At 36.3% G+C, this 17,056-nt stretch overlaps 1 protein-coding gene across 5 annotated transcripts in view; it reads right to left on the reverse strand.

The window, feature by feature from the left end:
• TBC1D12 (TBC1 domain family member 12) overlaps window positions 1-17,056 on the reverse strand; it is a 107,141-nt gene that overhangs the window by 53,372 nt on the left and 36,713 nt on the right. For 3 of the 5 annotated variants that reach the window (XM_045068966.1, XM_045068967.1, XM_045068965.1), the window contains exon 2: window positions 15,482-15,605. In XM_045068966.1, the coding sequence (XP_044924901.1) occupies window positions 15,482-15,605 (124 nt within the window). Of the gene's footprint in view, window positions 1-11,688; window positions 11,726-13,851; window positions 13,873-15,481; window positions 15,606-17,056 lie in introns of those variants that run through there. The other 2 variants (XM_045068968.1, XM_045068969.1) reach the window with 2 other exon arrangements.

The following is a 17,056-nucleotide window of genomic DNA, read 5'->3' on the forward strand; positions in this document are numbered from 1 at the left end:
CGGCTCAGGTCATGATCTCAGGGTCCTGGGATCGAGTCCCGCATCGGGCTTTCTGCTCAGCAGGGAGCCTGTTTCCCTCTCTCTCTCTGCCTGCCTCTCTGTCTACTGTGATCTCTGTCAAATAAACAAATAAAATCTTTAAAAAAAAAAAATAGTAACATAAATGTTATTTATGTTAACATGCAATGACTTGACTACCATTATTTTAAAATGAATTAATAGGGGCACCTGGGTGGCTCAGTGGGCTAGAGCCTCTGCCTTCGGCTCGGGTCATGATCCCAGCATCCTGGGATCAAGCCCTCTGCTCAGCAGGGAGCCTGCTTCCCCCTCTCTCTCTCTGCCTGCCTCTCTGCCTACTGTGATCTCTGTCAAATAAATAAATAAAATCTTTCAAAAAAAACCACAAAAAACTTTTAAAAAAATGAATTAATAAACACCTCAATATTTCAGTTTTAACTCTGGGTATAGTAATCACTGATTATCACCTTAAGCAAAAAGTCTCTGAAGTCATTAATAACTACAAATCCAAGAGTTGTGAAACTAAAACACTTGAGAACTGTTGGTTCTTCTTCAAGAGAAGTGTTGGTCAAGTCAACCACTGAAAAGCTAAAACAAAGGTATACCTAATAGGCTAATAATGGAGTACTAAAAATACTCACTTATTCCAAAAGAAGGCAGGAAAAGAGAAAAAAAAAGAAACAAAGACCGATGGGACAATTTGAAAAGAAATAGCAAGATGGTAAATTTAAAACAAGTCACATCAATAATGACATAAAATGACACTCATTTATAAGAAGCTCATCATATCAGATGGCATACAGAAGATTCAAATATATGTTATTAAGAAACCCACTTTAAATATAAAGATGAATAAAAAGGAAAAGAATAGAAAAACAAATTATCATGCAACCAGTAACTGAAAGCAAGGTACAGTGGCTAAATTTAAGTCAGACAATAACTTCATAGGCTGATTCACCAAGAAGACAAGAAAACAAGCTTCAAAACACATGTAGGAAAAGGAGAAACACCCAAGTAGATTGTGGTGCAGATTTCATTATTCCTCTTTTAGTAATTCATAGAATAAACAGGAAATCAGCAAAATTATACAGGACTCGAACAACACTATCTTCTAATAAGACCTAATTGATATTTATATAACTCTTCCTCAACATCTATAGAATGCACAATCTTTTCAAGTGCACAAGGAATATTCACTAAGACAAGCTATGTCTGACACAGAAAATAAATCTCAAATTGAAAAAGACTGAAATTGTATAACGCATATTATATGACTGTATAATTACATTATGTCATATATAATTATATATGACCATATATGACCATAACAAAATTAAATTGGAAATTATTTACAGAAACTTATCTGGCAAATTCTGAAATATTTGAAAGTTAAAATGACACACTTCCAAATAAATATTAGTAAAAGAAATAACAAAGAAAAAGAAAAAAACAATTTGAAATGGAGCAAAAAAGGAAAACACTGAAACTTGTGGAATACAACTAAAGCATGGTTAGAGGGAACCTTAATATACTTATATTAAAAGGATGAAAGGCCTAAAATCAGTGATCCACCTTAAAAAAAAGCCTAGAAAAAAAGCAAAAACAAACTCAAAGTAAGAGGAAATAAGTAAACAATAAAAAGCAAAAATAAAATAGGAAACAGAGAGGAGGTAAAAATCAGTGAAACCAAAGGTATGTTTTTAAAAAAATCTGTACAATTCATAAACTTCTGGTAAAACTGGTCAAGAAAGAGGACACAAATTACTAAAATCAGAAATATAAGAGAGATGACCTCTATCCATATCACATATCCAACAGACATAAAAGGATAATAAAAGAATATTAAGAACAATTTATTCCAATAAATCCAACAACAGAAAGAAATATAAAAAACTCCTGAAAAGAATGCTACCAAAATGGACTCAAAAAGAAACAGAAACCTTCATGGTCCTATGTCAATTAAAATAATAAATTTATATTTAACAATTTACTCAAAAACAACAAACCTTCATGTTTGGTTTATGTCAGTACTTCTCAACTAGGGTCAGCTCTGGCCCCCAAGGAACATCTAGCACTATCTAGAAACATTTCTGGTTGCCACAACTCCGGGTAGGGGTGGAGTGTGGCTACTGGTATCTAATTGGTAGGGATGCGGATAAATATGCTACATTGCAGAGGAAAGTCTCCTGCAACAATAATTACAAGACCTAAAATGTCAATAGCATTGAGGTTGAGAAATTTTGTCTCTGATAACACCAACAAGTTCTACCAAACATTTAAGGAAGAAATAATATTAATTCTACACAAATTCTTTCAGAATAGAGGGGGAAGAAATCATTCTCAACGCATTCAATGATGCCAGCATTATCAATACCAAAATCAAATCAAGATATTAAAAGGAAATTACAGGGGACGCCTGGGTGGCTCAGTGGGTTGGGCCGCTGCCTTAGACTCGGGTCATGATCCCAGGGTCCTGGGATCGAGTTCTGCATCGGACTCCTTGCTCAGCAGGGAGCCTGCTTCTCTCGCTGCCTCTGCCTGCCTCTCTGCCTGCTTGTGTATACTCTCTCTCTCTATCTCTGGCATACAAATAAAAAAAAATCTTAAAAAAATAAATAAAAAATAAAAGGAAATTACAGACCATTATCTTGAATGAAAATTCTTGATTTTATTTATTTATTTGACAGACAGAGATCACAAGTAGGCAGAGAGGCAGGCGGGGGGGAGGGGAAGGAGGCTCCCTGCTGAGCAGAGAGCCCGATGCGGAACTCGATCCCAGGACCCTGAGATCATGACCTGAGCGGAAAGCAGAGGCTTTAAACCACTGAGCCACCTAGGCGCCCCTTGAATGAAAATTTTTAACAAAATATTAGCAAACTGACTTCTTGTTTATGGTCTAACACAGAAGAAACTTAGAAATTACCATTCCATCCTAAAAAAGTCGAATAAACTAAAAAAAATTAGTAACTTCTCTTGGAGCTATCAGAGAAGTAAAGTCACAGGGTGAACTGTGCCTCCCAAAATGGAGACAGATAGGTGGATATAAAGAAACATAGCAGAAAGCTGTGAGCACAAACCTCTGCAGGAATAAATGCTAGGGTAGGAAAACATGAACTATAATTCTATTATTGAAAAATTACTGGAGGCACAATGTGGACAGGTCTAAGAGCTAAAACTACAGGAGGACCCAGTCCCACATACTTCTGTTGAGTTTTACCTCCAGTAACTCTACCAGGTCTAGAGTGAATATTAGAGAAAAATCCCCTCATGCTTCTAGTGCTAGGAGGAGAAAAGAACTTTTTTTTTTTAATTTAAATTCAATTAACATAGGGTGTATTATTAGTTTCAGAGGTAGAGTCCAATGATTCATCAGTCTTATGTAATACCCAGGGCTTATGACCTCACGTGTCCTCCTTAATGTCCATCACCCAGTTACCCTACCTCTCCCCCAGCAACCCTGTTTGTTTCTAAAGTTAAGAGTCTCTTATGGTTTGTCTCCCTCTCTGATTTCATGTCTTAATTTTCCTTCCCTTCCCGATGATCCTCTGTTTTGTTTCTTAAATTCCACATATGAGTAAAATCATTATAATTGTCTTTCTGTTTGCCTTATTTTCCTTAGAGTAATACCTTCTAGTTCCCCCCACATCCTTGTAAATGGCACAATTTCAATTTTTTTGATGGCTGAGTAGTATTCCATTGTATATATAGATCACTTCTTTATCCATTCACTGTCAATGGACTCTGGGCTCTTTCACAGTTTGGCTATTGTGGACATTGCTGCTATGAACACTGGGGTGCAGGTGCCCCTTTGGATCACTACCTTTGTATCTTTGGGGTAAATCCCCAGTAGTGCAATTGCTGGATCATAGGGTAATAGTTCTATTTTCAACTTTTTTTTTTTTAAAGATTTTATTTATTTATTTGACAGGCAGAGATCACAAGTAGGCAGAGAGGCAGGCAGAGAGAGAGGAAGAAGCAGTCTCCCTGCTGAGCAGAGCGCCCGATGTGGGGCTCGATCCCAGGACCCTGGGATCATGACCTGAGCCGAAGGCAGTGGCTTTAACCTACTGAGCCACCCAGGCACCCCTATTTTCAACTTTTTGAGGAACCTCTATACTGTCTTCCAGAGTGGCTGCACCAGCCTGCATTCCCTCAATGGTGTACGAGGGTTCCTCTTTCTCCACAGTCTTGCCAATGCATCATTTCCTGACTTGTTAATTTTAGCCATTCTGACTGGTGTGAGGTGGTATTTCAATGTGGTTTTGGTCTGTATTTCCCTGATGCGCAGTGATGCTGAGCATTTTTCATGTGTCTACTGGCCATCTGGATGTCTTCTTTGGAGAAATGCCTGTTTATGTCTTCTGCCCATTTCTTGAATGGATTATTTGGGTGTTGAGTTTGGTAAGTTCTTTATAGGATTTGGATCCTAGCCAAAGACATTGGGGATTATATGTGTTGTGGTGAGTGCTGTGTACTGTGTAAGCCTGATGAATCACAGACCTGTATCCTTGAAACAAATAAACTGTTTAAAAAAACCAACTTATCCTAAAGACTTTGTGGTACTGACAAAAGACAAATGTATCCTAAAGAAATTATCAGAGATATCATGGGATACACATACATACCACACACACAATTTTTTTATAATAAAAAAAAATCTGTACCTAATATCATATCTGGTGGTAAGTAACTCAAAGTTTTGCTGCTAAGATCAAGAACAGCACAAGGATGTTCCCTCCCACCACTACTGATGTCAACATTACACAGGAAGTCCTAGCTCATGCAATGAGACAAGAAAAGTAAATAAAAGGTATACTATTAGGGAAGGAACAATTAAAAATTGTCTTTGTTTGCAGATGCCAAGATTATCACTGTAGAAAATCTGAAAGAACAGACAAACTTCTGGAACTAATTAGAGACTATAGCAAGGTTGCAGGATACAAGGACAAATGGAATGTGAAATTAATTAATTTATTTTAAAAAGATATTTATTTATTTATTTATTTCAAAGACAAGAGATCACAAGTAGGCAGAGAGGCAGGCAGAAAGAGAGCAGGAAGCAGGCTCCTGCTGAGCAGAGAGCCAGATGATGAGGGGCTCCATCCCAGGACCGGGGATCACAACCCTGAACCAAAGACTTTAATCCACTGAGCCACCCAGGCGCCCCTGGAATGTGAAATTTAAAACACACTTACATATTAGCACCCAAAGGAAGGAAATACTTTGGTATAAACCTAACAAGATATGTACAAGATCTACATGAGGAAAACTACAAAACCCTGATGAAAGATATAAAAAAAACCTAAATAAATGGGGAGTTACACCATGTATATAACAAGGAAGAGTCAGTATTGTTAAGATGTCAGTTCTTTCCAAATGTATGGATTCAAGACAATCCCAATCAAAACCCTGGCAAGTTATTTTGAGGATGTTAACAAAGTGACTTTTGAAGTTTATATGTAGCGGAAAAAATTCCAGAATAATAAACTCAATATTGAAAGACAAAAATTAATTTGGAAGACTGCTACTACCTATCTTCAAAACTTACTATAAAACTACAACAATCAAGATAGTGTGGTACTGACAAAAGACAAATGTATCAATGGGACAGAACACACAGTTTAGAAATAGATCCATATATTGGGGCGCCTGGGTGGCTCAGTGGGTTAAGCCTCTGCCTTCGGCTCAGGTCATGATCTCAGGGTCCTGGGATCGAGTCCCGCATCGGGCTCTCTGCTCAGCAGGGAGCCTGCTTCCTCCTCTCTCTCTCTCTGCCTCTCTGCCTACTTGTGATCTCTCTCTGTCAAATAAATAAAATAAAATCTTTAAAAAAAAAAAAAAGAAAGAAAGAAATAGATCCATATAAATACAGTCAACTGATTTTCCACAAAGGAGCAAAGGAAACAGAATCAAATGAAGATAGTCTTGTCAACAAATGGTGAATAACTGGACATCCACTTGCAAAAAAATCATGAACATAGACTTTACACCATTCACAAAATTAATTCAACAGACATAAATGTAAAAACAAAACAAAATAACCCAACTGTAAAATTCCTAGAAGACAGGAGAAAACCTAAATAACCACGGTCATGGTAATGATTTTATTTTGCTGTAATACCAAAACAAGCCATGAAAGAAATAATTGAGAAGCAGTACTTTATTTAAATGAAAAACTTCTGCTCTGTGAGAGATACTGTAAGAAAATGAGAAGACAAGTCACAAACTGGCCGGAAATACTTGCACAAGATACATCTGATAAAAAACTGTCAGAAAAAAAAATATAAAAACCTCGTAAAAGTCTACTGAGTTCTGTTCTTATTGTTATGTATATAATTTGCTTATTTTTAGAGAAAGAGTGAGAGCATGAGCGAGCAAGTGGTGGGGGGGGCAGGTGGAGACGGAGAGAATCTCCAGCAGTCTCCCTCCCTACTTAGCACAGAGCCTGATAGAAGACACAATTTCACGACTTGAGATCATGACTTGAGCCAAAATCCAGAGTTGGACACTTAATTGACTGAGCCACCCAGGTGCCCTGTTCTTACAGTTTTGAAATGAACAACCCAAGAGACATCTCACTAAAGAAGATATACAGACAACAAGTAAACATAACATGTTCCACCTCATATGTTAATAGGGAACTGCAAGTTAAAACAACAGTAAGATATTATTATGTACCTATTAGAATGCTCAAAATCTGAAACACTGACAGTAACAAATGCTGATGAGGATGTGGAGCAATAGGAGCTCTCATTCACTGCTGATGGGAATGCAAAATGGTATACAAAGTTTGGAAGATAATGTGATGTTTATTATAAAACTAAACATGCCCTTACCGTATGATCCAACAATCAGAATCTTTGGCATTTACCCAAATGAAATGGAAATTTATATCCATTTAAAAAAAAAAAAACCTGCCTGTGGATGTTTATAGTAGCTTTACTCATTAATGAATAAAGTAAAATTATTCCATATCATACTATGTCATTACACATTTGTCCAAACTCTAAGAATATACAACCCCAAGAGTACACCCTAATATAAACTATGGACTTAGAGTAATTATGATGTCTTAGTGTAGATTCACGGATTGTAACAAATGTATCATATGGTGGTACAGAATGTCAGTGGGGGAGGTTGTGTGTGGGGGTGGGGACAGGAGGTATATAGAAACTCTCTGTACTTTCTGCTCAATTTTGCTATGAATCCAAAACTATTCTAAAAAAGTTTATCAATTAAGAAAATATATATGCAAACCAAATCCAGCAACATACAAAATGGATAATAACTTTGACTAACTGGAGTTTATCCCAGGAATGAAAAGATGATTTAACAATCAAAAAATGTTTTCAAGTTAATAAAAAAATGGCCAAAACAGATTGCATCTGACCTTTGCTTCATTTTAATGGATGAAAAAATTAGACAGCACCATCAGGTACCCGAGAAACACAAATTAAAATCTCTAAAGGATGATATAATCTTAGCCTTCAAATTGTTTTCTAGATATGGATATTCCAAATATTGTATCTAGTACCCCAGCAAAGGTAAGTAGGCATGCACAGAGATAAAACAGCATCTAACAAAAACTAGTAGAGGGGCACCTGGGTCGCTCAGTCAGATAGGCATCCAACCCAACTCTTGATTTTGGTCCAGGCCACGATCTTGGGGTCATCAGATCAAGTCTCACGTGGGACTCTACACTCACCAGGGAATCTGCTTGATATTCTCTCTCCTTTTGCCTCTGCCCCTATTTCTGCTTGCACGGTCTTTCTCTCTCTCTCTCTCTCTCAAAAAAATAAATAAATAAATAAATCTTTTTAAAAACTAGCAAAAATTATTTTCAATATAAACAGACCTATAGAATTTGCAGACACGGGGTGCCTGGGTGGTTCAGTGGGTTAAAGCCTCTGCCTTCAGCTCGAGTCATGATCCCAGGGTCCTGGGATTGAGCCTCCTGTCGGGCTCTGTGCTCCGTGGGGAGGCTGCTTTCTCCTCTCTCTCTCTGCCTGCCTCTCTACCTACTTGTGATCTCTGTCTGTCAAGTAAATAAATAAAATCTCAAAAAAAAAAAAAAAAAAAGAATTTGCAGACAGTGGAGTTATCAGACAGGGCCTTGAAACAACTATACTTACTATGTTAAGGGAAAAAAAGGCCAAGCTTGAAATTTCAGCAGGGAATTGTAAACTGTAAAAAGTGATATAGCAGATTTGAAAAAGAACCAGCTAGAAACATAGGAATTGAAAAACACAAATCTGATAATAGGAACTCAATGTCTGGGGCTGTATTTTTAACATATTCTGTAGGATTAGTAATCCACTATATTTAGAAACCAGAATTGTGGGCTATTACAGTAAGTCTAAATGTCCTTGTTTGCCAACCCACATTTTTAGCTTCTATAATGCCTCCAGAATTTGATGTCTCACTTCTATCATATGAATTTGATGTCTCAGTACCTTATTTAAAAGTATTCTGGGGGAGGCCTGGGTGGCTCAGTTGGTTAGTGTCTGCCTTTGGCTCAGGTCATGATCCCAGAGTCCTGGAATCAAGTCCTGCACTGGGGTCCTTGCTCAGCAGGGAGCCTGCTTCTCCTTCTGCTACTTCCCCTGTGTGTTCTCTCCCTCTCTCTGGCAAACAAATAAAATAAAACAATTTTTATTTTAAAAATAAAAATAAAATAAGACTTTTTTTTTAAAAAAAGGTATTTTGCATAAAACCCAACCCTCTAATCTTGTGACTAATGACCTTTCACCATCTATCCTATATCACTGATATACTGGCCTACTAATTAAACAAGGCTTGTGCATTCCTGCTTGCTCATTCAATTTCCTCTTTCTGGAATGGCTTCCCCCATCTCTACCTCATAAACTCCTACCAGTTAGTATACATTAGAACACAACTCATATGTCATCCCTGAACAGAATTAACTATTCTTTCACATGTACTCTTCATACTTTGTTCACAACTCTACTACAGCACTCAGAATCATTAAGATTATATATGAAGCTATGCCTCCCCTCAGTTATACTGGAATAATTCAAAGGCTAGGACTCCTATTGATTTATAGTCTAAGAACCTGAACCATACCTATTATATATTGCAGTCAATGTATGCTGAATTATGCATTCATTGAAATAAAAGCTAGAGAAGAATCTAGAATCACTTCAAGATTTTTGTCCTTCTGGGCACCTGGGTGGCTCAGAGGGTTAAACCTCTGCATTCAGTTCAGGTCATGGTCTCAGGGTCCTGGGATTGCGCCCTACATCCCCACATTGGGCTCTCTGCTCAGCAGGGAGCTTGCTTCCCCTCTCTCTCTGCCTGCCTCTCTGCCTCTGTGATCCCTTTGTGTTAAATAAATAAAAATCTTTTAAAAAAAAAGATTTTGTCCTTCAATTTCTGCTACAGAAAAAGCTTAGAGTTTGTTAACATGAGGTCCCATGGTAAACTAGGAGCAGAATGGTAGTCTGCCACACTCTGACACTTTGGGCTTTGTAACTAAAGGTACCTACCAGAAAAAAGGTGACTAGGAGGGAAATGTGAGAAAAGATTTCTATAGGTTCAAAGGCAGGGTGGCCAGAGACTTTGAATAGCTTCTTAAAGAAGTAAAATACTAGAACTGGTAAGAGGAAAGAATAAAATAGGAACTTCTCTTCCAAAGACAACATGAAAACCAAAACAGTCTGACACATAAACTGATGTGGAGTTCTAGTAGACAGTGAGAATACCCCTTCTAAAGGAGTTAATGTTAAACCTGCACCAATCATATTTCTATATGCTGTGAATAGTTTACAGACAGCCAGAATAATGTGTTGGAAATGGAAGTTAACTCCCCATGTGGACCTACCACCTCAAGACCATGCTTGCCCAAGATAAAGGGCTCTCTTGACACAACTTGATCCAAGAGCCAGGGATACCATCAGGCTTGGAGTAGAGAGGATAAAGGCAATTATGATGCCTTTACTGATTATAAATTTTATCCCAGAATCTGTGAAGTAGGCCAAATAAAATCCATTTCATAACTCAACCTTAATGAAACCTTGGGGCAAAACATTTAATTGCCCTTTGGCAAACAGGAAAGCCTTAGTAAACTTCATTTTGGTAAAGTTATTAGCACAATTTTGTTTGTTCAGTCTAATCTGATGCCTAACATAATATACAAGTCTGACATAAAGACAGAATGAATACAACTTTTTTTAAATCTTTTTTAAAAGATTTTATTTATTTATTTGACAGAGAAAGATCACAAGTAGGCAGAGAGGCAGACAGAGAGAGGGGAAGGGAAACAGTCTCCCTGCTGAGCAGAGAGCCCGACGTGGGACTCAATCCCAGGACCCTGAGATCATGACCTGAGCTGAAGGCAGCGGCTTAACCCACTGAGCCACCCAGGTGAACCCAGAATGAATACAACTTTTAATAAAACTCTGACATAAACTGTATTTACAGAATCAAATAACAGGTAGCAACCCTTTTCCAAGTCTCTGTCTCTGATGATAGCAAAAAACTTTCCTCCAAATCCCACCCAGTTCAATTTCTGAGCACTTACTGCTTTTATTCTTTTAGTTTTCTTTAGCCAAAGTAAGTTTTTTCTTAAGGCTTATACTTTTCTCCTCTCCAAGAAGAGGCTGGCTGAGCTATTATGAATTCCTCTCTCAACCTTCAGACCATATATATTAACTTTTATGAAATCAATTTATTCATACATGGGAAAGACAATAATTTATCATTAACTATAAAATAAAGAACACACATACAGCCAGAAAGGTAATTACTGACTTGCTTCTCAAGGTGACATTATACTAGGTAAACAAAGGTGAAAAAAACAAAACAGTCTTAACTGTTGTTAACAACAGTTAAGGGTGTTAACAATTTTAAGGATTTTTCATAAATAAATTCTGACACAGTCCAGCCCCTCCACAATTTAACCACAAATAAGGAAATGGGTACTTTTTGTACTGCTGAAATTTTACACCAAAGGTATCTATACTTAAACATAATTAAAGCCAACAAATTGTTTTCAAATATTCTAATGGTGCACATACCAATCAAGTTATTAACCAGAATATTAAGCTCTAACACTTTAACAATGTTATAGATTTGAGTACTACTCACAAAGTACACATATTCTATCTAGTCCCTTTCATGTCATTGTTTCTGCAGTAAAACATTTCAAAGAAATGGCCTAACTGAGGAGAGTGACATATTCTTTTAGATTTTTAAGACATTTTCAAGCGTTCAGATTAAGAAGTCATGTAGTGTCTTAAAAGTTTTTTCCCTTACCTATGGAAAGTTATGTGAAAGTGTTTCGAACTCTCAACTGAAGGTTCACTCAGAAAAAGACACGAGTGAAGAAAAACTGGAAACGTCATCTAAGTACTATAATCTCATTTTCTTATTTTAAGATGTCAATATAAAAACAGTATCAAGCAAAAAAAAGATCCGTCAGTTTGACATAAATAGGGTATATTCAATCTAGTATGCAATCATGTTAAAATTATACGTAACATGGCTCATTTGTAATCATTCTTACTTGCAGTCTGAAGGTCAGAAGACAATGTAGCTACATTCCAACTTTGGCCAATTAATTTCGAAAAACCAAAAACTTAGGTCAATCGAATTACAGTGTAACTGAAATACTATTTACTATTAATAGATGCAACTTTTAACATGGCTCACCAACTGGTTCAAAAGGCCACAAGCAGGAATTTCACACCTGCAAGAGAACACATGTGATAATCCTCATAAAATAATATTATGAATATTCATGTGATTTGGGAAGTGACTCAAATTAAATGCCAAACGTGAGTTAGTTTGACTTTGCTATCACCCTAAAATGATTTTATGTTGTTTTATGTTAACATGAGAAGCACTTAAACTGATCAGATCTTTAATAAAATTTACTATAATAAAATTAAAAAAATATTTAACCTACAAATATCTTTCACTTATGAACTTCATAGATCTCTAAAAAGCTATGGGTGTAAAACATGTAAAGATAAATAACGCAAAAAAATTATATATATAATATTCTGTTCTTGAAATGAGTCAAAATATATATATAATATCATATATGTACAAATATACACACATAATTATATGTGCTTCTACACAAAGAAATGAATTTTAAAAGGCCCAAAAATGTGAAAGTGAAATGAGACATACCTTCCTATAATGTTTTACATTTTATAGAGAATATAATCATGTGTTAATTGTATAATTAATAATTAAGAAAGAAAAACATTTAAAAATAAAACCTTACTTTTCTATATAGTTACTTTATAATCTTATAGATGTCTTTTCACTGAAAAGAAAATTCTGGCCCAATAATATATTCATACTTAAGAATATATCAACTCCTTTCTAAATATTTGCTTTCTACTTTAAAAAATTATCTTATGAGGGGTGCCTGGGTGGCTCAGTGGGTTAAAACCTCAGCTCTGGTCATGGTCTCAGGGTCCTGGGATGGAGCCCCGATCGGGCTCTCTGCTCGGCAGGGAGCCTGCTTCCTCCTCTCTCTCTGCCTGCCTCTCTGCCTACTTGTGATCTCTGTCAAATAAATAAATAAAACTTAAAAAAAAATTATCTTAGGAAATACTCCTCATCCTCTATAATCTCTCAATAAATCTATTTTGCCACTCAAAAAGCAAGTAAGGAAACCTTAGAAAGCCCAGCAGAATGCACTTTCCTTCTGTATTTTTAGCACTACCTCACTTTTTCAAGCATTTTTACACTGGAATTACTAGATCCCTTCATTTTCTACAGGCTGAATAGCAGAAGGCCTTGCCCTAAAACATGAAAGATGTGCCCTGGGGTACCTGGGTGGCTCAGTCGGTTAAGCATCTGCCTTCTGCTCTGGTCAAGCACTGCATCAGGCTCCAAGCCCAGTACAGAGTCTGCTTCTCCTTCTCCCTTTACTCCTTCCCCCACCTCCCCTCACCCTACTCATGCACTCCCTCTCAAATAAATTAAACCTTAAAAAAAGAAAGAAAGAAAAAATAAAAGATGGGCCCTAACATTCTTCATGTCTTTACTGATAATACCTTCCTTTTTTATTTCGGACTCTGAACATACAGTATTCATTTAAAAGGAGTACATGGTAAAAGATCTCAATCATACTTCGTATTCATAACAGTTTTACAGAGTTTAAAAGTCAGGGCTGTGAAAACATGTTTTCAAGTGGGAACAGAGACACAAAGTTATCAATTTGCTGTTACTAATAAAAGAAAATCATGCCCACCTTGAAAATGACATCTGCAGGGAAGAGGAGAGCAAAGTCAGACAAATGGGGAGGAGAGAACATACACAGAAACGGGGGGAAAAGAAAGCAGAAAGCGAGAGGCAGAAACAGGTTCCATACATGAGGAGATACATATTTTGAGGGTTGAAAGGATCAGAAGAACAAAGACTTCACTATCTACCACACCTCCCAGAAAACAAACAACCATGGAAAAGGCACCAAAACAGACACTAGTACCTACAAATCGCTGGAGAGTTCAAAAATAAAAGTAGCAAGTAGGAGATATCAGCATCTGTAAAAGGCCAGACAAAGGACTACAGAGGAGAGCAACTCCACTCCCTCTTCCCACATGAAAATAAGAGTTGTTCTTTCCCTGACCCCTCACCAAACTTTCACACAATATATATATATGAAAAAGAGAGAATGTGACCTCTTAGCTTTCCAAAATAAAATAGCTAATTAAAAGCATACAGCATATAAGTAAACATATAATTCTCCAATCAGTAATTTACTTAGAGGCTTGTCGCAGAATGTTAGTTTACATAAAAATATAAAAGTATGCACATGCATATTTAACATAAACTATCATAAAGAATACAAACCTTCAATAGCAAGACCACTGTTTTGCCTCTAGAGGGCGAACTTGGTCTTCTGGAAAACTCTAGACAAGAGAAGTTACTTTCAGACTTTACCAAAAAAAGTTAAAATTAAGATGTCGAGATAGCAAAAATTCCCAAACTTTTTTGGTGAACAGTGCCCTTGGTGTACCATTAATTTTTTCATGGCTCCCCCTGAACCAGTAGAAATACCAAAGTATTGTTTAATAAGTAGTTTTGCCCAACAATTTAATAAGGATTTATGCCCTAACATTGGAAAAAAATAATACACATAAATTGAAGGGGAAAAGGTTTTCATTCTTAAATAACCACAATTACTAATTAGGCCTGTATGCTTATCGTGCACTGTATAATTTGACAAATCTCGAAATCAGATTGGACACGATCACGCTCATTTCCCATTGAACACTAATCTTTGCACAGTATCTGATTTTCATTACAGAAACCTCAGAAAACCAGATTAACAAAGATATGATGCCACAGGAAAAAAACAGTGTCACTTAATGTCAAAACTGTGTATAATCTCAAGCTAACAGTCTGCACTGTATCTACCAGACATGGACTATCACTGAGGCAGCCTCTGTTCCCCTGTGTGTAGGCTGCAGCACATGGAATACCTAGGCCCACAGGTTGGAAAACACAACACTGCAGTTTCAAGTCCCAGCAGCTATATAAACTAGTCAGTGTTTTAATTGTAGATAAAATTAACTAAAACATATGTTTTTAAAGATTTATAAATTTTCTTGTATTACCTGGGAAATGAGTTTTTCTTTAAGCAATAAAAGGAATACTATTAAATCCTTAATGGAAGACGTTTTCTCTAATTGGAATGGTGATTATTGTCTTAATGTGATTATTTTTATACACAATGATTGCATTGAATCTGAAAAACTACAATTGGGAAGGAGAGAAATAGAAAATGTATTACATATATATCTCTTCCTTCTGAGAAACAATTTCTCAGAACTTAGAAATGCCTGCAAACTCATCCAGTCTCACCAATTTCCTGGTACTGATAGAGCCCAATTTTAGGAGTCAAGTAAGATCTGAAATTCTTAAGAGCTTCAGAATATGGACATTAATACAGATATTAGAAGAACTGACTCCAAAATTACTAGAAACAGATTATACATCCACCTATTTCACAAAGTCCTTGGTTAAGGTAGAACACTAGAAAAGTGACCAAAGAAGGTGTTCAACCTCAAAACTTACTCAGTTTTTGCTTTCTACTGTTTCACCGATTAGTAACTCCTTGCATCCATAAAATCTGTGCCACTGGCAAACACTACCATATTCAATTACAAGTCAATGTACGTGGTAAGACTGCTTAGCTAAGAAGAAAAACAAAAGAACCAAAAAGCTCTTCAAGGAGTAACTAGGAGTAACTAGGAAAAAAACTCAATTTCCATTACTTTAGAGAATTTTCACAACCATAAATGATAATTGAAAATATGTGTGTGTTTTAAAAAAAAAAATTTAAGGTTACTGTAAGTATCTAATAATCCCCAAATTTTATATGTAGAAAAAAGGACAAATGAAAGTGGAATATGATTCATTATCAAGAAAAAATTATTTGAAAAGTTAAGACAAACCATGTGGCTATATTAATACTTACCTGTTGAATGATTTTAGAAGTTTTCTGAAGATTCTCTCTGGGAGGGACTTTACCAAATAATTTCCAGCCAGGAGCACTATGGACAACTGATTTGAGTTCCTTAGTCCTTTTTGGAAAAAGGTTTCTGAAACACAGAAAAGTTACATGAATTGTGTTTTTGGTAACCAGAACACTATTTAATAATTTTTAAAGTATGTTTGTACCCAAGACAAATACAAATACTTTTAAATTAAATTCTATCTTTTTAATTTGTAAGTACTCTCTATACCCAACACAGGACTTTAACTCACAACCCTGAGGCCAATAAATAGCCTAGGAAGAAAGTATCTTTTGGGGAACCTGGGTGGCTCAATCAGTTGAACGTCTGACTCTTGGTTTCACCTCAGGTTCTAATCTCAGGGGTCATGGTCAAGCCCCACATCGGGCTCCATGCTCAATGTGAACTCTACTTGGGATTCTCTCTCCCTCTCCCTCTACTCCTCCTGCTCTTGCTCTCTCTCTAAAATAAATAAATAAATCTTTAAAAAAAATTTTAAAGGAAAAAAAGAAAGTATTCCTCACAAATCTAAAGGAAACCTGCGCAATAATCAAAGATTTTTTTTAAAGACTGTTTATTCATTTGAGAGAGGGAGAGAGAGCTAGAAAGCACATGAGAACACAAGCAAAGGGGAAGGTCAGAGCAGGGAGCTGAGTAGGGAGCCCAACACAGGGCTCCATCCAGGACCCTGGGATCATAACTTTAGTTGAAACCAGTTGCTTAACTGATCAAACCACCCAGATGCCCCCAAGGACCAAGGATTTTACTTTATCTCTAGGCCCTTACCAACCAAATAAAGTATCTATAGCAGATATAAGCAGGAATGATACTCAGAATATGTATCCACCAATAAAGCATGATAAAGGCACTCTCAGAAAAGTCTGGATGAATCCAACCAAATAGGAACCCTTCTTATAAGCTGTGATATGTGATTATTATGAAAATTTTTAATTTGCACATTGCTACAAATTATTTGAAGTCCTAAATAACTTGGTTTATCTACATTCAAAATATCATGTATCTGTTCTTAAAAGTACATTATTGTGATAAAAAAGGAGTTATGTTTTTAAAGCATTATGTTAAAGCCATTCTTTGAGTTTAGGAAGGGATCAATGGACTCCTACAAAAGAATGTGGGCTAATTCATAATAAATCAAAGGGACACTCCCATTTCCTTGGGTGTGCAATGGAAGTGAACTGATGACAATATAAGTTCTACTTCGGATACTCTAGAAGTTTCATCTCAGAGATTATACATAGCGACTCAATTCTCTACTTAATACGATCTGTAGGTTGGAGGTTTTTAATGATTATACTGAGGACTGGTATATTTACAACATACAATTTCAAGCTTCAAACGAGGGCCTATTAATTTAAATAATATTTGACATCTTGTGTGTAATAATAGAATTTCTATGAGCATTTCTCCTTTGAAATGAACATGAAACTGTTAAATTTTCTTAATAGAGGGAACTGAAAAAGACACTGAAGGAGAAAGGAACTCTCCTATGGTTTTCAGCAGCTGCCAAGTAGGTAGTA

Source organism: Mustela putorius, unplaced genomic scaffold (assembly GCF_011764305.1).
Source record: "Mustela putorius furo isolate JIRA1106 unplaced genomic scaffold, ASM1176430v1.1 tig00003909_pilon_pilon_pilon, whole genome shotgun sequence".
Lineage (NCBI taxonomy): Eukaryota > Metazoa > Chordata > Mammalia > Carnivora > Mustelidae > Mustela > Mustela putorius.